This window comes from Petromyzon marinus, unplaced genomic scaffold (genome assembly GCF_048934315.1).
Source record: "Petromyzon marinus isolate PM22_M1 ecotype Great Lakes invasive population unplaced genomic scaffold, UKy_Petmar_22M1.pri1.0 PM_G_Scaffold_190, whole genome shotgun sequence".
In the NCBI taxonomy this organism is placed as follows: Eukaryota; Metazoa; Chordata; class Hyperoartia; order Petromyzontiformes; family Petromyzontidae; genus Petromyzon; species Petromyzon marinus.
Genome location: NW_027422751.1, coordinates 45,574 through 69,517, shown reverse-complemented (window position 1 = coordinate 69,517; position 23,944 = coordinate 45,574). Strand labels below are relative to the sequence as shown.

The 23,944-nt window shown below is 50.6% G+C and overlaps 1 protein-coding gene across 1 annotated transcript in view; it reads left to right on the top strand.

Moving 5' to 3' along the window:
• LOC142912162 (3'-5' RNA helicase YTHDC2-like) overlaps positions 1-23,944 on the top strand; it is a 161,108-nt gene that overhangs the window by 121,440 nt on the left and 15,724 nt on the right. The window contains exons 12-19 of the mRNA XM_076060465.1: positions 12,177-12,355; positions 13,364-13,460; positions 14,545-14,632; positions 17,548-17,628; positions 18,737-18,819; positions 19,647-19,752; positions 21,771-21,890; positions 22,731-23,003. Of these exons, the coding sequence (XP_075916580.1) occupies positions 12,177-12,355; positions 13,364-13,460; positions 14,545-14,632; positions 17,548-17,628; positions 18,737-18,819; positions 19,647-19,752; positions 21,771-21,890; positions 22,731-23,003 (1,027 nt within the window). The remainder of the gene's footprint in view (positions 1-12,176; positions 12,356-13,363; positions 13,461-14,544; positions 14,633-17,547; positions 17,629-18,736; positions 18,820-19,646; positions 19,753-21,770; positions 21,891-22,730; positions 23,004-23,944) is intronic.

The window sequence follows — 23,944 nt, the reverse complement described above, 5'->3', positions numbered from 1 at the left end:
GGAGACAAGTCTCTCACAACTTCACGATGCAACAATCTAACCCTGAGACAAGTCTCGCACAACCTCACGATGCAACAATCTACCCCTGAGACAAGTCTCTCACAACCTCACGATGCAAAAATCTAGCCCAGAGACAAGTCTCTCACAACCTCACAATGCAACAATCTACCCCAGGAGACAAGTCTCTCACAACCTCACGATGCAACAATCTTCCCCTGAGACAAGTCTCTCACAACCTCACGATGCAACATTCTACCCCATAGACAAGTCTCTCAGAACCTCACGATGCAACAATCTAACCCTGAGACAAGTCTCGCACAACCTCACGATGCAACAATCTACCCCTGAGACAACTCTCTCACAACCTCACGATGCAACAATCTACCCCTGAGACAAACCTCTCACAAACTCACGATGCAACATTCTACCCCTGAGGCAAGTCTCTCACAACCTCACGATGCAACAATCTACCCCAGAGACAAGTCTCTCACAACCTCACGATGCAACAATCTGCCCCGGAGACAAGTCTCTCACAACCTCACGATGCAACAATCTGCCCCGGAGACAAGTCTCTCACAACCTCACGATGCAACAATCTACCCCTGAGACAAGTCTCTCACAACCTCACGATGCAACAATCTACCCCGGAGACAAGTCTCTCACAACCTCACGATGCAACAATCTAACCCCAGAGACAAGTCTCTCGCAACCTCACGATGCAACAATCTGCCCCGGAGACAAGTCTCTCAGAACCTCACGATGCAACAATCTACCCCAGAGACAAGTCTCTCACAACCTCACGATGCAACATTCTACCCCTGAGACAAGTCTCTCACAACCTCACGATGCAACAATCTACCCCGGAGACAAGTCTCTCACAACCTCACGATGCAACATTCTACCTCAGAGACAAGTCTCTCACAACCTCACGATGCAACAATCTATCCCTGAGACAAGTCTCTCACAATCTCACGATGCAACAATCTACCCCAGAGACAAGTCTCTCACAACCTCACGATGCAACAATCTACCCCGGAGACAAGTCTCTCACAACCTCACGATGCAACAATCTAACCCCGGAGACAAGTCTCTCACAACTTCACGATGCAACAATCTAACCCTGAGACAAGTCTCTCACAACCTCACGATGCAACAATCTACCCCGAGGACAAGTCTCTCACAACCTCACGATGCAACAATCTGCCCCGGAGACAAGTCTCTCAGAACCTCACGATGTAACAATCTACCCCAGAGACAAGTCTCTCACAACCTCACGATGCAACATTCTACCCCTGAGACAAGTCTCTCAGAACCTCACGATGCAACAATCTACCCCGTAGACAAGTCTCTCACAACCTCACGATGCAACATTCTACCCCAGAGACAAGTCTCTCACAACCTCACGATGCAACATTCTACCCCAGAGACAAGTCTCTCACAACCTCACGATGCAACATTCTACCCCTGAGACAACTCTCTTACAACCTCACGATGCAACAATCTAATCCCGGAGACAAGTCTCTCACAACCTCACGATGCAACAATCTAACCCCAGAGACAAGTCTCTCACAACCTCACGATGCAACATTCTACCCCATAGACAAGTCTCTCAGAACCTCACGATGCAACAATCTAACCCTGAGACAAGTCTCGCACAACCTCACGATGCAACAATCTAACCCCGGAGACAAATCTCTCACAACCTCACGATGCAACATTCAATCCCGGAGACAAGTCTCTCACAACCTCACGATGCAACAATCTACCCCTGAGACAAACCTCTCACAAACTCACGATGCAACAATCTACCCCAGGAGACAAGTCTCTCACAACCTCACGATGCAACAATCTACCCCTGAGACAAGTCTCTCACAACCTCACGATGCAACATTCTACCCCTGAGACAAGTCTCTCACAACCTCACGATGCAACAATCTACCCCGGAGACAAGTCTCTCACAACCTCACGATGCAACATTCTACCCCAGAGACAAGTCTCTCACAACCTCACGATGCAACAATCTACCCCTGAGACAAGTCTCTCACAATCTCACGATGCAACAATCTACCCCAGAGACAAGTCTCTCACAACCTCACGATGCAACAATCTACCCCGGAGACAAGTCTCTCACAACCTCACGATGCAACAATCTGCCCCGGAGACAAGTCTCTCACAACCTCACGATGCAACAATCTACCCCTGAGACAAGTCTCTCACAACCTCACGATGCAACAATCTACCCCGGAGACAAGTCTCTCGCAACCTCACGATGCAACAATCTGCCCCGGAGACAAGTCTCTCAGAACCTCACGATGCAACATTCTACCCCAGAGACAAGTCTCTCACAACCTCACGATGCAACATTCTACCTCAGAGACAAGTCTCTCACAACCTCACGATGCAACAATCTATCCCTGAGACAAGTCTCTCACAATCTCACGATGCAACAATCTACCCCAGAGACAAGTCTCTCACAACCTCACGATGCAACAATCTACCCCGGAGACAAGTCTCTCACAACCTCACGATGCAACAATCTAACCCCGGAGACAAGTCTCTCACAACTTCACGATGCAACAATCTAACCCTGAGACAAGTCTCTCACAACCTCACGATGCAACAATCTACCCCGAGGACAAGTCTCTCACAACCTCACGATGCAACAATCTGCCCCGGAGACAAGTCTCTCAGAACCTCACGATGTAACAATCTACCCCAGAGACAAGTCTCTCACAACCTCACGATGCAACATTCTACCCCTGAGACAAGTCTCTCAGAACCTCACGATGCAACAATCTACCCCGTAGACAAGTCTCTCACAACCTCACGATGCAACATTCTACCCCAGAGACAAGTCTCTCACAACCTCACGATGCAACATTCTACCCCAGAGACAAGTCTCTCACAACCTCACGATGCAACATTCTACCCCTGAGACAACTCTCTTACAACCTCACGATGCAACAATCTAATCCCGGAGACAAGTCTCTCACAACCTCACGATGCAACAATCTAACCCCAGAGACAAGTCTCTCACAACCTCACGATGCAACATTCTACCCCATAGACAAGTCTCTCAGAACCTCACGATGCAACAATCTAACCCTGAGACAAGTCTCGCACAACCTCACGATGCAACAATCTAACCCCGGAGACAAATCTCTCACAACCTCACGATGCAACATTCAATCCCGGAGACAAGTCTCTCACAACCTCACGATGCAACAATCTACCCCTGAGACAAACCTCTCACAAACTCACGATGCAACAATCTACCCCAGGAGACAAGTCTCTCACAACCTCACGATGCAACAATCTACCCCTGAGACAAGTCTCTCACAACCTCACGATGCAACATTCTACCCCTGAGACAAGTCTCTCACAACCTCACGATGCAACAATCTACCCCGGAGACAAGTCTCTCACAACCTCACGATGCAACATTCTACCCCAGAGACAAGTCTCTCACAACCTCACGATGCAACAATCTACCCCTGAGACAAGTCTCTCACAATCTCACGATGCAACAATCTACCCCAGAGACAAGTCTCTCACAACCTCACGATGCAACAATCTACCCCGGAGACAAGTCTCTCACAACCTCACGATGCAACAATCTGCCCCGGAGACAAGTCTCTCACAACCTCACGATGCAACAATCTACCCCTGAGACAAGTCTCTCACAACCTCACGATGCAACAATCTACCCCGGAGACAAGTCTCTCGCAACCTCACGATGCAACAATCTGCCCCGGAGACAAGTCTCTCAGAACCTCACGATGCAACATTCTACCCCAGAGACAAGTCTCTCACAACCTCACGATGCAACAATCTACCCTGAGGCAAGTCTCTCACAACCTCACGATGCAACAATCTACCCCTGAGACAACTCTCTTACAACCTCACGATGCAACAATCTAATCCCGGAGACAAGTTTCTCACAACCTCACGATGCAACAATCTAACCCCAGAGACAAGTCTCTCACAACCTCACGATGCAACATTCTACCCCATAGACAAGTCTCTCAGAACCTCACGATGCAACAATCTAACCCTGAGACAAGTCTCGCACAACCTCACGATGCAACAATCTAACCCCGGAGACAAATCTCTCACAACCTCACGATGCAACATTCAATCCCGGAGACAAGTCTCTCACAACCTCACGATGCAACAATCTACCCCTGAGACAAACCTCTCACAAACTCACGATGCAACAATCTACCCCAGGAGACAAGTCTCTCACAACCCCACGATGCAACAATCTACCCCTGAGACAAGTCTCTCACAACCTCACGATGCAACATTCTACCCCTGAGACAAGTCTCTCACAACCTCACGATGCAACAATCTACCCCGGAGACAAGTCTCTCACAACCTCACGATGCAACATTCTACCCCCGAGACAAGTCTCTCACAACCTCACGATGCAACAATCTACCCCGGAGACAAGTCTCTCACAACCTCACGATGCAACAATCTGCCCCGGAGACAAGTCTCTCACAACCTCACGATGCAACAATCTACCCCTGAGACAAGTCTCTCACAACCTCACGATGCAACAATCTACCCCGGAGACAAGTCTCTCGCAACCTCACGATGCAACAATCTGCCCCGGAGACAAGTCTCTCAGAACCTCACGATGCAACATTCTACCCCAGAGACAAGTCTCTCACAACCTCACGATGCAACAATCTACCCTGAGGCAAGTCTCTCACAACCTCACGATGCAACAATCTACCCCAGAGACAAGTCTCTCACAACCTCACGATGCAACAATCTACCCCAGAGACAAGCCTCTCAGAACCTCACGATGCAACATTCTACCCCAGAGACAAGTCTCTCACAACCTCACGATGCAACAATCTAACCCCATAGACAAGTCTCTCACAACCTCACGATGCAACAATCTACCCCAGAGACAAGTCTCTCAGAACCTCACGATGCAACAATCTACCACAGAGACAAGTCTCTTAGAACCTCACGATGCAACAATCTACCCTGAGACAAGTCTCTCACAACCTCACGATGCAACAATCTACCCCAGAGACAAGTCTCTCACAACCTCACGATGCAACAATCTGCCCCGGAGACAAGTCTCTCACAACCTCACGATGCAACAATCTGCCCCGGAGACAAGTCTCTCACAACCTCACGATGCAACAATCTACCCCGGAGACAAGTCTCTCACAACCTCACGATGCAACAATCTAACCCCAGAGACAAGTCTCTCGCAACCTCACGATGCAACAATCTGCCCCGGAGACAAGTCTCTCAGAACCTCACGATGCAACAATCTACCCCAGAGACAAGTCTCTCACAACCTCACGATGCAACATTCTACCCCTGAGACAAGTCTCTCACAACCTCACGATGCAACAATCTACCCCGGAGACAAGTCTCTCACAACCTCACGATGCAACATTCTACCCCAGAGACAAGTCTCTCACAACCTCACGATGCAACAATCTACCCCTGAGACAAGTCTCTCACAATCTCACGATGCAACATTCTACCCCAGAGACAAGTCTCTCACAACCTCACGATGCAACAATCTACCCCGGAGACAAGTCTCTCACAACCTCACGATGCAACAATCTAACCCCGGAGACAAGTCTCTCACAACTTCACGATGCAACAATCTAACCCTGAGACAAGTCTCTCACAACCTCACGATGCAACAATCTACCCCGAGGACAAGTCTCTCACAACCTCACGATGCAACAATCTGCCCCGGAGACAAGTCTCTCAGAACCTCACGATGTAACAATCTAACCCCAGAGACAAGTCTCTCACAACCTCACGATGCAACATTCTACCCCTGAGACAAGTCTCTCAGAACCTCACGATGCAACAATCTACCCCGGAGACAAGTCTCTCACAACCTCACGATGCAACATTCTACCCCAGAGACAAGTCTCTCACAACCTCACGATGCAACATTCTACCCCAGAGACAAGTCTCTCACAACCTCACGATGCAACATTCTACCCCTGAGACAACTCTCTTACAACCTCACGATGCAACAATCTAATCCCGGAGACAAGTCTCTCACAACCTCACGATGCAACAATCTAACCCCAGAGACAAGTCTCTCAGAACCTCACGATGCAACATTCTACCCCTGAGACAACTCTCTTACAACCTCACGATGCAACAATCTAATCCCGGAGACAAGTCTCTCGCAACCTCACGATGCAACAATCTGCCCCGGAGACAAGTCTCTCAGAACCTCACGATGCAACATTCTACCCCTGAGACAACTCTCTTACAACCTCACGATGCAACAATCTAATCCCGGAGACAAGTCTCTCGCAACCTCACGATGCAACAATCTGCCCCGGAGACAAGTCTCTCAGAACCTCACGATGCAACATTCTACCCCAGAGACAAGTCTCTCACAACCTCACGATGCAACAATCTACCCTGAGGCAAGTCTCTCACAACCTCACGATGCAACAATCTACCCCAGAGACAAGTCTCTCACAACCTCACGATGCAACAATCTACCCCAGAGACAAGCCTCTCAGAACCTCACGATGCAACATTCTACCCCAGAGACAAGTCTCTCACAACCTCACGATGCAACAATCTAACCCCATAGACAAGTCTCTCACAACCTCACGATGCAACAATCTACCCCAGAGACAAGTCTCTCAGAACCTCACGATGCAACAATCTACCACAGAGACAAGTCTCTCAGAACCTCACGATGCAACAATCTACCCTGAGACAAGTCTCTCACAACCTCACGATGCAACAATCTACCCCAGAGACAAGTCTCTCACAACCTCACGATGCAACAATCTGCCCCGGAGACAAGTCTCTCACAACCTCACGATGCAACAATCTGCCCCGGAGACAAGTCTCTCACAACCTCACGATGCAACAATCTACCCCGGAGACAAGTCTCTCACAACCTCACGATGCAACAATCTAACCCCAGAGACAAGTCTCTCGCAACCTCACGATGCAACAATCTGCCCCGGAGACAAGTCTCTCAGAACCTCACGATGCAACAATCTACCCCAGAGACAAGTCTCTCACAACCTCACGATGCAACATTCTACCCCTGAGACAAGTCTCTCACAACCTCACGATGCAACAATCTACCCCGGAGACAAGTCTCTCACAACCTCACGATGCAACATTCTACCCCAGAGACAAGTCTCTCACAACCTCACGATGCAACAATCTACCCCTGAGACAAGTCTCTCACAACCTCACGATGCAACAATCTACCCCGGAGACAAGTCTCTCACAACCTCACGATGCAACAATCTAACCCCGGAGACAAGTCTCTCACAACTTCACGATGCAACAATCTAACCCTGAGACAAGTCTCTCACAACCTCACGATGCAACAATCTACCCCGAGGACAAGTCTCTCACAACCTCACGATGCAACAATCTGCCCCGGAGACAAGTCTCTCAGAACCTCACGATGTAACAATCTAACCCCAGAGACAAGTCTCTCACAACCTCACGATGCAACATTCTACCCCTGAGACAAGTCTCTCAGAACCTCACGATGCAACAATCTACCCCGGAGACAAGTCTCTCACAACCTCACGATGCAACATTCTACCCCAGAGACAAGTCTCTCACAACCTCACGATGCAACATTCTACCCCAGAGACAAGTCTCTCACAACCTCACGATGCAACATTCTACCCCTGAGACAACTCTCTTACAACCTCACGATGCAACAATCTAATCCCGGAGACAAGTCTCTCACAACCTCACGATGCAACAATCTAACCCCAGAGACAAGTCTCTCACAACCTCACGATGCAACATTCTACCCCATAGACAAGTCTCTCAGAACCTCACGATGCAACAATCTAACCCTGAGACAAGTCTCGCACAACCTCACGATGCAACAATCTAACCCCGGAGACAAATCTCTCACAACCTCACGATGCAACATTCAATCCCGGAGACAAGTCTCTCACAACCTCACGATGCAACAATCTACCCCTGAGACAAACCTCTCACAAACTCACGATGCAACAATCTACCCCAGGAGACAAGTCTCTCACAACCTCACGATGCAACAATCTACCCCAGAGACAAGTCTCTCAGAACCTCACGATGCAACAATCTACCCCAGAGACAAGTCTCTCACAACCTCACGATGCAACAATCTACCCCTGAGACAAGTCTCTCACAACCTCACGATGCAACAATCTACCCCGGAGACAAGTCTCTCACAACCTCACGATGCAACATTCTACCCCAGAGACAAGTCTCTCACAACCTCACGATGCAACAATCTACCCCTGAGACAAGTCTCTCACAATCTCACGATGCAACAATCTACCCCAGAGACAAGTCTCTCACAACCTCACGATGCAACAATCTACCCCGGAGACAAGTCTCTCACAACCTCACGATGCAACAATCTAACCCCATAGACAAGTCTCTCACAACCTCACGATGCAACAATCTACCCCAGAGACAAGTCTCTCAGAACCTCACGATGCAACAATCTACCACAGAGACAAGTCTCTCAGAACCTCACGATGCAACAATCTACCCTGAGACAAGTCTCTCACAACCTCACGATGCAACAATCTACCCCAGAGACAAGTCTCTCACAACCTCACGATGCAACAATCTGCCCCGGAGACAAGTCTCTCACAACCTCACGATGCAACAATCTGCCCCGGAGACAAGTCTCTCACAACCTCACGATGCAACAATCTACCCCTGAGACAAGTCTCTCACAACCTCACGATGCAACAATCTACCCCGGAGACAAGTCTCACAACCTCACGATGCAACAATCTAACCCCAGAGACAAGTCTCTCGCAACCTCACGATGCAACAATCTGCCCCGGAGACAAGTCTCTCAGAACCTCACGATGCAACAATCTACCCCAGAGACAAGTCTCTCACAACCTCACGATGCAACATTCTACCCCTGAGACAAGTCTCTCACAACCTCACGATGCAACAATCTACCCCGGAGACAAGTCTCTCACAACCTCACGATGCAACATTCTACCCCAGAGACAAGTCTCTCACAACCTCACGATGCAACAATCTACCCCTGAGACAAGTCTCTCACAATCTCACGATGCAACAATCTACCCCAGAGACAAGTCTCTCACAACCTCACCATGCAACAATCTACCCCGGAGACAAGTCTCTCACAACCTCACGATGCAACAATCTAACCCCGGAGACAAGTCTCTCACAACTTCACGATGCAACAATCTAACCCTGAGACAAGTCTCTCACAACCTCACGATGCAACAATCTGCCCCGGAGACAAGTCTCTCAGAACCTCACGATGCAACAATCTACCCCGGAGACAAGTCTCTCAGAACCTCACGATGCAACAATCTACCACAGAGACAAACCTCTCACAACCTCACGATGCAACAATCTTCCCCTGAGACAAGTCTCTCACAACCTCACGATGCAACATTCTACCCCATAGACAAGTCTCTCAGAACCTCACGATGCAACAATCTAACCCTGAGACAAGTCTCGCACAACCTCACGATGCAACAATCTACCCCTGAGACAAGTCTCTCACAACCTCACGATGCAAAAATCTAGTCCAGAGACAAGTCTCTCACAACCTCACAATGCAACAATCTACCCCAGGAGACAAGTCTCTCACAACCTCACGATGCAACAATCTTCCCCTGAGACAAGTCTCTCACAACCTCACGATGCAACATTCTACCCCATAGACAAGTCTCTCAGAACCTCACGATGCAACAATCTAACCCTGAGACAAGTCTCGCACAACCTCACGATGCAACAATCTACCCCTGAGACAACTCTCTCACAACCTCACGATGCAACAATCTACCCCTGAGACAAACCTCTCACAAACTCACGATGCAACATTCTACCCCTGAGGCAAGTCTCTCACAACCTCACGATGCAACAATCTACCCCAGAGACAAGTCTCTCAGAACCTCACGATGCAACAATCTACCACAGAGACAAGTCTCTCACAACCTCACGATGCAACATTCTACCCCTGAGACAAGTCTCTCACAACCTCACAATGCAACAATCTACCCATGAGACAAACCTCTCACAACCTCACGATGTAACAATCTACCTCAGGAGACAAGTCTCTCACAACCTCACGATGCAACATTCTACCCCATAGACAAGTCTCTCAGAACCTCACGATGCAACAATCTAACCCTGAGACAAGTCTCGCACAACCTCACGATGCAACAATCTAACCCCGGAGACAAATCTCTCACAACCTCACGATGCAACATTCAATCCCGGAGACAAGTCTCTCACAGCTTCACGATGCAACAATCTACCCCTGAGACAAGTCTCTCACAACCTCACGATGCAACATTCTACCCCAGAGACAAGTCTCTCACAACCTCACGATGCAACAATCTACCCATAGGACAAGTCTCTCACAACCTCACGATGCAACAATCTAACCCCAAGACAAGTCTCTCACAACCTCACGATGCAACAATCTACCGCAGAGACAAGTCTCTCAAAACCTCACGATGCAACATTCTACCCCAGAGACAAGTCTCTCACAACCTGACGATGCAACAATCTACCCCAGAGACAAGTCTCTCACAACCTCACGATGCAACAATCTAACCCCAGAGACAAGTCTCTCACAACCTCACGATGCAACAATCTACCCCGGAGACAAGTCTCTCACAACCTCACGATGCAACAATCTACCCCAGAGACAAGTCTCTCAGAACCTCACGATGCAACAATCTAACCCCGGAGACAAGTCTCTCACAACCTCACGATGCAACAATCTACCCCAGAGACAAGTTTCTCACAACCTCACGATGCAACATTCTACCCCAGAGACAAGTCTCTCACAACCTCTCGATGCAACAATCTACCCCAGAGACAAGTCTCTCACAACCTCACGATGCAACAATCTACCCCGGACACAAGTCTCTCACAACCTCACGATGCAACAATCTACCCCAGAGACAAGTCTCTCACAACCTCACGATGCAACATTCTACCCCAGAGACAAGTCTTTCACAACGTCATGATGCAACAATCTACCCCTGAGACAAGTCTCTCACAACCTCACGATGCAACAATCTACCCATAGGACAAGTCTCTCACAACCTCACGATGCAACAATCTAACCCCAAGACAAGTCTCTCACAACCTCACGATGCAACAATCTACCACAGAGACAAGTCTCTCACAACCTCACGATGCAACATTCTACCCCTGAGACAAGTCTCTCACAACCTCACGATGCAACATTTTACCCCTGAGACAAGTCTCTCACAACCTCACGATGCAACATTTTACCCCGGAGACAAATCTCTCACAACCTCACGATGCAACATTCTACCCCGGAGACAAGTCTCTCACAACCTCACGATGCAACATTTTACCCCGGAGACAAATCCACGCGACCACGGGGAGAACGTGTAGACTCCAAATATACAACGCGTCACGGTCGGGATTTACCTGGCACTTGCACAAGGGCTAATTTTCACCACACTGTCGCCATGTCAGATGTTCCGTCCGGCACTGAAAATCAATGTTAGAAATTGTTTTTATTGTTAAAAAGGTTTACACGAGTTTGAGACGTGATTTGACTACTTTTTTAATGAGTGGGCTTGGGCAGGATGAAGATGAGAACACGACCGGCCAAGATACACATTCACCGTGGAGATTAAATCAGTAATTTGCAGGTGCCTGGATAGATTCTTGCATTGCAGGACCATGAGGGATGGTGACAGCTTGGGATGTCCCTGATCCAGTTGTAGATCGATCATGGCTTATTATTAATATGTGGCCAACGCTCTTAAACCTCTCTCACTGCCTCTGTCCACCCAGCAGTGTGAGGCGCCACGGTGGCTAGGAGATGTTAACTACCTCGCCTGATATACAGGAGGTCGTGGATTCAATCCTGACCCTGACGCCTGCTGTATATGCTCTCCCCGTGGTCACCTGGATTTTTCTCCGGGTCCTTCGGTGTTTCCCTCCACATTTTTAGAAGCATGCGTGTTAGAGTGTTCGTCTGCTGTACATTTCCATGTGATAAGCCGCTTCGTTGAGCTATCATTTGTGGCCGGGTCGCTATCGAAAAAGAGCAATGTAGCTCAGTGGGCCTTGCCTGGTAAAATACAAAAAATACTTTTAGTTGAATTCACCACCCTGTTTTTTCTCGCCCGATCCCCCAGGGCTTCGGTAGGCGAGCCCGGGCCTGACCAGAGCAAGCTGGCGAACGCCAGCACCGAGCTTAGCCCCGAGTGCCGTGAGCTGCTCGGCGTCTACCACCACACCTTGGACGACGACGACAAGGTGGACCTCGATCTCATCCTGCACCTCCTCAACCAGATCTGCCAGAGCCCCAGCGATGGTGGGTGCCATCCACCGCGCCCCGGCCGGACGACGGCGGCGATGGTGATGGTGATGATGGTGGTGGTGATGGTGGTGGTGGTGATGGTGGTGGTGATGGTGGTGGTGGTGGTGACGGTGGTGACGGTGGTGATGGTGATGGTGATGATGGTGGTGGTGGTGGTGATGATGGTGGTGGTGATGGTGGTGGTGATGATGGTGGTGATGGTGATGATGGTGGTGGTGATGGTGGTGATGATGGTGGTGGTGGTGATGATGGTGGTGGTGATGGTGGTGGTGATGATGGTGGTGGTGATGATGGTGGTGATGGTGACGGTGGTGACAGTGGTGATGATGATGATGGCGGCGGCGATGATGATGATGATGGTGGTGGTGGTGGCGGTGATCGTTATTATTATGATGGGAATGATTTGCTGTTGACACAACTGCCCTCCATCACGCTGCGAGCGTCTCGGAGCGATTTGCACTTTTCACTGGTGACATCTCAACAAGACTTTTGAAAGGGCAACCCCCCCCCACCAGTGGCAGCTGTCCCTGTGCGCCACGAGGTGACACGGCACCTGGCCTGTAAGCGGGGCATTAGTCTGGCCAACAAGAGGCAATGATCACCGCTTTGTATAATCCCAGAGAAGCAATTTGCAAGGGTGTTTTTAAAGTCTACAAATAATCATCATAACACCGGCATGCAGTTGGAGAACATCTCTGCTGTATAGCTGGAGAAAGGAAGTGCTGTGGTTCCCCAGGCAGCGGCGGATCCAAGCCAGCACTTGGATCAATTCATGTTCACGTGTTATGAAGAAGAGCTGTTGCCTGAAACGTCGCCTATTTCATGTTTGATGGCCACGTACTGAATAGACTTTTCAAGAGTAATCACGCCTTCAAATGACAGACAGACAGAGAGAACTTGTGCATTGACTCTTTCAACCTCAGCTGATAGAGCTTTAAACAAATACCGTTGAGCTCTTTGCTGATGTTTGTTGTTGGTGCTGCTGGTGCTGCTGTTGTTCAGGAGCTGTGCTGATTTTTCTGCCGGGCTACGATGAGATCATCGCGCTGCGGGACCTCATTCTCTGGGACGACAAAAGATTTGCGTGGCAGAGCCACAAGTGAGTACGCTTTACCCACCTTCCCGACTCTGATGGGTGGCCTGCCGCTGCGGACGTGCGTGCGTACGCGTCTGGGAGGAGGTACGGGCTCGTGTCCTACATACAGCTCGGCGGCGTTTTTTGGCCCTGTTAGCCGCCCGCCTGCACGCATGGCCATTGGCGCTCGTACCGTGCGTACGAGGGGCCCTTGACGACGGCGATCGTCATCGTCGTCGTTTTCTGACTGTGAGCGCCTTGTGAAGGTTGCCACCTCGCACGCGGAAACATTTCTCTCAACTCTCTCGGCGACCGCGAGACCCTTCTTCCGTTCAGCTCCGTCCGTGATATTTTACCGAAGAACTCTGCTCGAGAACGCTCCTAGTTGCGTCCCATTGGTCAGATTGCTCGTGGACATTTTTTTTTTATCATCGAGGCAAAGAACGGGGCCCGTCGCGTCTCACTGCGACGCGCGTAGTACACACCGTCAACGTCAACTAAACCGGTTGTGAAAAGCAAGAGGGTAGAAAGATGGGGAGCAGTCCCGCTGCCCCAAACCAGACTGGTCCCCACTGAAAGGGGTAAATTGTTCACTTGATTCGCTGCCTTGACCCGGCTTCTTGCATTTGCAAATTGCGCGTATTACGAAATAAGATGGAGCGGGTAGGAGGGTGCGACGTTCACCTCCCTGGCCTCGTGAATGCAGGAGGTCGTGGGTTCGATGCCGACCTTGTGACCCCTGCTGCGTATTTGGAGTCTGCGTGTGTCTCTCTCTTCCGCGTGGTCGCGTGGAATTTTCTCCGGGGTCCTCCGGTTTTTCCCTCCGCGTTTAAAATCACCGTCACGCGTTCGGAGCATTTGGCCGCAGCGTGTTCCCGCGCGATAAGCCACTTTGCCGAGCTGCCCTTTGCTTTTAAGTAAGAGCTGCATAAGCTCAGTGGGCCTTGCCTGGTGAAATAAAAAAAATAGTTTAGTTTAGACGTCGCCCAGCAGCTCACCGCTCGTTTGCAGAGGTTCACGTTTTGGGAATCCAGCGGCCCGCCCCGCTTGAGCCGCTACTCGTCGGCCGCCGGTCGGCGCTAAAGAGCTCTGTCGCTTGTTGTGGCAGGTACCACGTGTTCACCCTCCACTCCAACATGCAGACGTGTGACCAGAGGAGAGTTCTCAGGAGCGTGCCGCCGGGAACCCGCAAAATTGTGCGTATTTTATAATGTTGTCTCCTCTTCTAGCCTTGGTCGCTCCCATGTTGGTCCACCGGGGTGGGAGCAGGACGGCGGTAACGCGCGTGCCTCACAGCGAGAAGAGCCTGGGTTCGACTCCCGACTCAACCCCCGGTCGTGCATTGGGTTTCCTCCGGGTTGTCGGAGGCTTTTCTCCCGTAGCAAAAACAACAAAAAAACTTGCACACCAAACTCTTTGGTTCTATTCGGTAAAGCCACGTTAAAAAAAACAACAACAAAAAATAATAAAAAATTCACGACGTTTCGGCCCACAACACAAGTGGCCTTCATCAGGTGAAGGGAGCAGACTGTCTAGAGGTCAGCGGTGTCCTCTAGACAGTCTGCTCCCTTCACCTGATGAGGGCCACTTGTGTTGTGGCCCGAAACGTCGTGAATTTTTATTTTAATTTTTTGTTGTTGTTTTTTAACGCGACTTTACCGAATAGAACCAAAGAGTATGGATCCTTGCAGTCACGAAAGCTTTAAATCTAGAATCGATAACCTGCACACCGTGTTACCGGTATTGGGCAAACATCCAAACACTTGTTGTCAGCGGTGTCCTCTAGAGAGTCTGCTCCCTTCACCTGATGAGGGCCACTTGTGTTGTCAGCGGTGTCCTCTAGACAGTCTGCTCCCTTCACCTGATGAGGGCCACTTGTGTTGTACACCGGTGTCCTCTAGACAGTCTGCTCCCTTCACCTGATGAGGGCCACTTGTGTTGTCAGCGGTGTCCTCTAGACAGTCTGCTCCCTTCACCTGATGAGGGCCACTTGTGTTGTCAGCGGTGACCTCTAGAGAGTCTGCTCCCTTCACCTGATGAGGGCCACTTGTGTTGTCAGCGGTGTCCTCTAGACAGTCTGCTCCCTTCACCTGATGAGGGCCACTTGTGTTGTCAGCGGTGTCCTCTAGACAGTCTGCTCCCTTCACCTGATGAGGGCCACTTGTGTTGTCAGCGGTGACCTCTAGAGAGTCTGCTCCCTTCACCTGATGAGGGCCACTTGTGTTGTCAGCGGTGTCCTCTAGACAGTCTGCTCCCTTCACCTGATGAGGGCCACTTGTGTTGTCAGCGGTGTCCTCTAGACAGTCTGCTCCCTTCACCTGATGAGGGCCACTTGTGTTGTGGCCCGAAACGTCGTGAAATTTTCTTTTAATTTTTTGTTGTTTTTTTTAACGTGACTTTTACCGAATAGAACCAAAGAGTGTGGATCCTTGCAGTCCACGAAAGCTTCGAATCTAGAATCGATAACCTGCACACTGTGTTACCGGTATTGGGCAAACATCCAAACGCTTGCAACAAAAATTAACCTTGCGAACGATTCAATTGGAATTGCGCACAGCGGCGGCGGCGACATCGCGCCCCTACTGCAGAAACGCTCACGAACGACAGTGGAGAAAGCCAGCGAGGCCTTTCCAGGGTAAAGCAGCGTAAATAATAATAATAACACATTGAGCTCGAATGTTCAAAGTCTGTTCAAAGTTTGTTGAACTGATTTGTTTTATTTGCGTGCGTGCAGTTGGGGTAGATTCATTAACTCACAGACTGCTTAATTTTGGAATGAAGAACGCGAAGCAACATCGCCGCTTAACTTGTATATACAAATTTCCGTTTTTCGGTACGCCCCAGCGTACACCTTGAGCCACAAGTGGACAGCTGCCACCGGGGGGGGGGTCCCTTGGCTACATCTCAGCAGGACTTTGGAACGATTGAGATGAAATGCGATGTCGGCCGCTGTGAGTTGCTGAGGCTTCTAAGCAATGCCCTGTACGTGCAAATCCATGAAGTCTTCGTCAGAATAACCGAGTCACCTGACTCCTGACTTCTTAAGCAGGTGTTAGACCGCATCCATTATTTTTCGTCTCCCCTCCTCTTTTCCGAACATAGATGGACTCGTCCATCTGAAGAAACTTGTCAAATCGCTCTCCGTGGTGCTAACGTTAAAAAATACGCCACTTTTTTCAAATTTTCTTGTTGTGGTTTTCACACCTGATGATGATTGCTTGTGTTGCAGTCGAAACGTCGTGAGAATTTTATCGTTTTATATTTTTATTATTCAATTGTTTCCCTTCTACATTACTTTACCGAAAGAACCAAGAATATGAATCCCTGCAGTCACGGAAGCTTTAAATCAAAATGTAGGTGTCATAGATGTTGAACTTCTTTCGCGCCATACGTAGCCAACCGCACTAATTGGACAACATGCGTTTGTAAAAAAAAAAACGAGAATTAAATTTAGATTTAAAACAACAGATACTGTGTATAACAACAGTTTGGTTAAAATGATAGTTTTTCATTACGGGCGGTCCTCGACCTACAAACATCCGCACTTAGGAACACCCCACATTGACGAATATCCGCACTTACGAACACCCGCACTTACGAACCGCATTCCGTGAAACATAAATGTTTCTAACATCGACTTCGAAACGTGAACTCGTGCTTGCAAACTGAACCACGGGACCATTTTGTTCGGCGGTGCGGCGATCCTGTCTAGATTTAGAAGATTGTTTTCACGGTGATGAACGTGTGCGTGTGTGTGCGTGTGTGTGTGTGTGCGTGTGTGTGTGTGTGTTTGTGCGTGTGCGTGTGTATGTGTGTGTGTATGTGTGTGTGTGTGTATGTGTGTGTATGTATGTGTGTGTGTGTGCGTGTGTGTGTGTATGTGTGTATGTGTGTGTATGTGTGTATGTGCGTGTGTGTGTGTGTATGTGTGTGTGTATGTGTGTGTATGTGTGTGTATGTGTATGTGTGTATGTGTATGTGTGTGTGTATGTGTGTGTATGTGTGTGTATGTGTGTGTGTGTGTATGTGTGTGTGCGTGCGGGCTGGAGGCGGTCACAGCTCGCTCTGTCCCTTTTCATTTTCTGTTTTAACCCCCAAACCCCGTCGCAAGATCCTGTCGACGAATATAGCGGAGGGCGGCATCGCGTTGAACGACGTGGTGTTCGTGATCGACTCGGGGAAAGTGAAGGAGGTGCTGACACACGCGTGCAGAGAGCGCGTGCACGCACACACACGCGCACACACGCGCGCATCAGCGACGGAACGCTCTTCCACGAGATATCAGGGATCCCTGAATCTGTGTACATTTTTTTAGATGCCCCTCAAGACCTATTTATACGCTTCCGCTTATTACATTTTTTGTTCATTTAGCTAATTATTTTAAAAAATGTATTTATAATATTCTGTTCATGCTGAGTGTCTGCTGCTGCTGCATCTTGTACAGCAGCAGCCTCAACATTTTTGGCACCAGGGACCGGTTTCGTGGAAGACAATTTTTTTTCACTTGGGGGGCGGTCACGCTGCCGTGCGCCGGCTAGCCCATTCGCCGCTAGCAGCAAGAGGTTCACGGTTCGAATCCGGCAGGCGCCACCCTGGCTATCGCCGCGAATGTTTTAACGATCCGATACGTTTCCACTGCGCGTGCGTCTGCTTCGGTGGAATGTTAAAGACCCCGTGACGTCATTCGAGATGAGTAGGCCATTGTGTACCGGCTTCACCGGCCATTTTTTTAATATCACCCCCCCCCCTCCTCCTCCCCCCAGCCAGTGCAGATTATTACTCAATTGGGTTCATAATAAGGTTTTTTGGATTTAAATTTCGATTTAAAGCTTTCGTGACTGCAATGATTCATCTTCTTTGGTTCTTTCGGTAAAGTCACCACCACGTAGAATGAGAATAAAATAATAAATTGATAAAATAAAATAACACAATAATAATATTCTAACACGACGTTTCGGCCACAACACAAGCGGCCTTCATCAGGTGAAGGGGACGAGACTGTCTGGTAGGAAGTCTGATTTTTTCCGATATAACAAGGAAATAATATTGGTCGCGAAAGCCCACGTGTTAAACTACTCAAATTGGGGTAGCAATATCGTCCCACCCCCCCCACCCCCCCCCCTATTGCGAATACTTAGCAGGACCCTCCTGAGACAAAGAGTTTTATGAGACTGGGTGGCGATTCCCCCCCGGGTGAACAAGCAAAATAATAAATGATGGCTATAATTTTCGGAGAGATAAGCGGGGGTGGTAATGTTTGGCCGCTGGTTGGGTGACCGTGCGTCCGTCCTGCCCTGCAGAAATCGTACGACGCGCTCGCCTCGGCCACCATGCTCAAGACGGTCTGGATTTCCCAGGCCAGCAGCCTCCAGAGGAGCGGCAGGTATGGGTTTTCACGGGCGTGCATCAACACTGTTGGCACCTCCGATTAGCGAGAGAATGTCAACTATACACACGTACATAAATGCATCGTCTCTCGACGTCATCTCATCTGGTACAAGGTGACTCGTCACCGAGTGGGCTGTCGGTAGCTCCCAACACGACCGTTTGCATAGTTCCCCGGCTGTAAGCGCGTCGGGGCAAAAGAGATGATGGGAGTGTGAATTCTGTAGCGAAAAAGTGCAAGGGGAGAAGCAAAGTGGGTGAGCGTTGTTAGTGAGGTGAGTGGGTGAGTGAGTGAGTGAATGCGTCGTAGTGTCGGGGTTTAGCACTACGCTGCGCTACGAACCCGGCCACCCTGGTTCGATTCCCGCTCGCGGTCAACCGCGGCGACGGTCATCTAAACCGTTCCTGCGCCGGGCGTGGCGTCGGCCACCCGCCTCCCCCTGAGCCGCAATGCCGGGCCCTTCGTAGGTGCCCCGCTAGCGGCGCTTGTTCCCGCGGTCTGTTAAAGGCCGTACGGGGGGGGGGGGGCAGGATGTTTACATTTCTGTCACGAGGACACGACACGCCACGAACCGAGCGACCTGGGGTTTTTCGTCGCCGTGCTTTGCGACTCAGTTGGGGAATCTTCGTGTTGGCGTGACCTGCTGCGCTCGCGAGCGGTGGGACACGGCGGCGTCGACAGAGACGGAGGCACCGGTCCCGTGGGACGCGTCCACGGCGCGATTTGTGGAAGAAACGACAACGAGTGCCTGGGATATAAACACACACGTGGGGGGAATTCTCTCTCTCTCTCTCGTCTTCTTTGCGTTTTTTGTGTCGGGGCAGGGCTGGGAGGTGTCGCCCCGGCATCTGCTTCCACCTGTTCAGCAAGGTGCGCTTCCGGAACATGCCGGAGTTCCAGGCCCCCGAGCTGCTTCGAGAGCCGCTGCAGGTACGGACGACGCGGGCCAACGGGCAGCCAGAAGGCGCGCGAGGGTAAGAGCGCGTTCCAGACGGCGCGGCGAGTCGCAGACCACCAACAAATACTCGCCCGGCGCAACTGATGAATACGAAGCGCTCGCAGCGCTCACAGCGAACACCCCCGGGGAGGGGGGGTGAGGGGGGCGCCGTCGCGTGCCGTCGAGGGCCTTCAGGCTGACGTTGGCCCCCGTTCTGAAGAGATTTTTCGACGATCCTCACGAAGCCACGGCCGGTGGACACCGTCAGCGGTGTGACGCTCTGGCTCACTGTGCCTCTCTTCAGTATCCCAGGGATAGACGTTCATCATCGTCAATATTCATCATCGTCAATATTTATTATCATCATCGCCATCTTCATCATCGCCAATATTTATCATCATCGCCATCTTCATCATCGCCAATATTTATCATCGCCATCTTCATCATCGCCAATATTTATCATCGCCATCTTCATCATCGCCAATATTTATCATCATCGCCAAAATTTATCATCATCGCCAATATTTATCATCATCGCCATCTTCATCATCGCCAATATTTATTATCATCATCGCCATCTTCATCATCGCCAATATTTATCATCATCACCATCTTCATAATCGCCAATATTTATCATCATCGCCATCTTCATCATCGCCAATATTTATAATCATCGCCATCTTCATCATCGCCAAAATTTATCATCATCGCCAACTTCATCGTCGCCAACTTCATCATCGTCATCAGCAGCATCATAGCCCCTGACCAAGAGTGCCCCGGAATGCGCCACGTCTTGTGACGCGTGTGACGTGAGTGTAGGAAACGGCTTGCGTTGTGTACGGTGGGTGATGATCCATCATGAATGGTTCAGGTCGACACGTGAGCACAACAGCGACGCGTTGTCGTACAACCCCTCCAGCCAGCAAGGTTTTGTCACGTCAACAAAACGCGCCAATCAGTTTACTACTTCGGCACCACCGGCAGTGTTGGAGAGTGAATCCGCAACAATTACGATTTCAGCAGTACAACGTTTTGCCGGCAATTACGTCCCCGCATCATCGGGCAATTTTGCCGGAATAGATTTTTCCAGAATATAAAACATTCTCCTGCGGAGGGAGCTGGTAGGAACCTGTTGCGTTGCTCGGTCAATAGCCAGGGTCAACGGCGGCTCCGTAGTGTAGACCGCAAATATGTAGTGTTGTAAAGACGAGTAAACTTCTCAGGAGGCACACTCTGTTTATTGTAACTGTTCCTTACACAATCCTTAACACACACAGAGGGATATTCTGTCCCCTCACCCGATACCCTAGGGAGGTACAGCCTCCTAGCTTGGCGGGACTCGCACGTCTACCGCTAACCTCCTAGCTTGGCGGGACTTGCACGTCTACCGCTAACCTCCTTGATACCTAAGGAGGTACAGCCTCCGGACTTGGCGGGACTCACACGTCTACCGCTATCCTAGCCTAGAGTCCTCCGGCTTGGACCTAGGGGAGGCTATCTGACCCACCGCTGGCCCCGGTGGGTCCTGACCGCCGGGTATGGCGAGCCTTAGCCCTCAAAAGGGCTGGAAGGCTGGTCCAGGGTCCTGGCCTCTTGTTGCTGTGACAGCTCTCTCGCTGGTTCAGCTGTTCCACTGCTGGATTGTTTTTTTTCGCTTGCTGTGTTGCGATCGAAACATCGTGATGTTTTACCAAAAGAACCAAACACTGTGGATTCCTGCAGTCACGAAAGCCTCAAATCGAGAATCATTAATTCGTTTATTCATTTGAGATTTTTTTTCTTGGTAATCGGGTTTTCATTTTCTTGGTAGTGGCTGTAATAAGCGATTCGGTCCTCATAAATAACTAATGTGTAGCGTCATAGGATACTGTTGTTGTTGTTATTATTATTACAACGCTTTTAAAGAATAGAAAAAGAGGATCAACGGGAGGGGGGGTGCCATCACGGTGATATTTATTTTGTGGGGGGGGGATCACCTGCACCACCTCTGCCGCTGCCACTGCTGCTGCAGGAGCTGTGCCTGCACACCAGGTTGCTGGCGCCGGCCTGCATGCCGGTCGCCGAGTTCCTGGCCAAGGCTCCGGATCCCCCGCCCAATCTCATCGTCCGCAACGCCCTGCAGATCCTCAAGGTGCGGTGCGGTGGTGTGCGTGCGTGTGCGTGCGCGTGTGTGCGCGTGTGTGTGTGTGTATGTGTGTGTGTGTGTGCGTGTGTGTTTGTGTCTGTGTGTGTGTGTCTGTGTGTCTGTGTGTGTGCGTGTGTGCGTGCGTGTGTGTGCGTGTGCGTGTGTGTGCGTGTGTGTGTGTGTGTGCGTGTGTGTTTGTGTGTGTGTGTGTGTTTGTGTCTGTGTGTGTGTGTCTGTGTGTCTGTGTGTGTGCGTGTGTGCGTGCGTGTGTGTGCGTGCGTGTGTGTGTGTGTGTGCGTGGAAATTCACGCGGCCTGACCCAAAAACCAATTGAGTCGCAACAATATACGTACGACGGAGAAAAACAAAAACCCCGGGTCGCTGGGTTCGTAACGCAAAGCGAGCTCACGGCACAGAGACAAATATCCCCCACGTAGCCTTGTCAGACGTTTCGGGGGCAAGGTGCCGGTAGCGAGCGTGCACGAAGGCCGGCGCCGCACGCACCGGGGGTGGGTGGGTTGCCAGCACCGCAGCCGGCCATCATCTCTGTCTCCCCGAGTGGTAATGTTTACACACACCGCACCTGGTGGTACTCATTAAAGGCAGGCCATTTTAGGATCGGTTCAGATAATCGTCGGCGGCGTTGGCCTCGAGCGGGAATCAAAACTCGACGATGACCGCCGTTCGCCGCCGAGCGGCGGCGACATCACCGCGGCGCTCGCGCCGGGCCCGCGTGCTCTCTAAGGCCGCGTGAAGCGTCACGGGGGCCAGACCCCCAAAGCGCCGTGGCTGACGACGACGCGAAGGCATCAACCCAGGAACGCGCGAGCGTGTTCGTGCTCGCAGGCGATCGACGCGATGGACGACCGGGAGGACCTGACGGAGCTGGGTCATCGCCTGCTGGACCTGCCCGCGGAGCCTCACCTGAGCAAGATGGTGCTGCACGGCGTCGTGCTCAAGTGCCTCGACCCGGTGCTCACCATCGCCTGCTCGCTCGCCTGCCGCGACCCCTTCGCGCCGCCCGGCCAGCCGGCGCACAGACGCGCCGCCGCCTTCTCGCGCAAGAATCTCGCCGCCTTCACGTTCAGCGATCACATGGCCCTGCTCCGGGCATTCCAGGTGGGGTGACTGACGCAGGTTGCAGTTGTCGCGTGGGCGGGAGGGAGGGAGGGAGGGGTATGTTTGGCAGGTCGGTCGGTCTGTGAGACTGGTAGTAACAACAATAATAGTGATTTGCATTTCATCGAGCGCCACTCCGTCACACTGTGGCATTTCGGAGAGCACTTTCCACGTGATAAGCGACATCCATAATAAAGGTTTTTTGTTGTCGGTTATATCGCAGTAAATATAAATGTTGTGTCGTTAAATCGCCACCACCCGACGCAGCCAATTAGTGAGGTTTGTCACATCAACAGAATGAGTTTCGTCTTCAGCACACCGGTGTGTTGGGAGAGTAAACCCACCACATTTAAAATTCAAGCACAAACAAACCTTACTTATTGGCCGTGTCGGGCGGTGGCGGGTTTAACGACACATTTATATTTGCGTGATCTAACCCAAAAAAAATATACATTTTTCTGGATATAATTTGTCGTCGAAGCCCACTGCGTTTTTTGGTTTGGGCCATGTTTGTTTGTTGTAGTACGGAGTTCGACTGATGGCCTTAATCTAAGTTGTCTTGTGGTTGTTGTTGTTGTTGTTTGACTTGCATCCCACTGGGATTTTTGCACACAGCGTTGGTGGTTTACAGTGCTTTTTCTGGAATATTTTGCTGTTTTTTTCCTGGATTTTCTGTTTTGCACAAAGTCACACAGAGTCACGTAGTCACTTTAAGATGTTTTCTTGTTCGCGTTTTTTTTGCTTTGTTGCCGTTGCACCACGATTCAAGAGCCGAATGGCTCACAGGGCTCCCCTGCCTGCACCAAATAAATGAAACTGAAACCGATAGGCGACACGCATCATCACACCTCACCCTGGACGCGCTACGAAGGGGCACCCCCTGTGTGGCACCACGAGGTGGCTTAGCACCTGGGCCTGCACGCGGGCATTCGTCCGTCTAC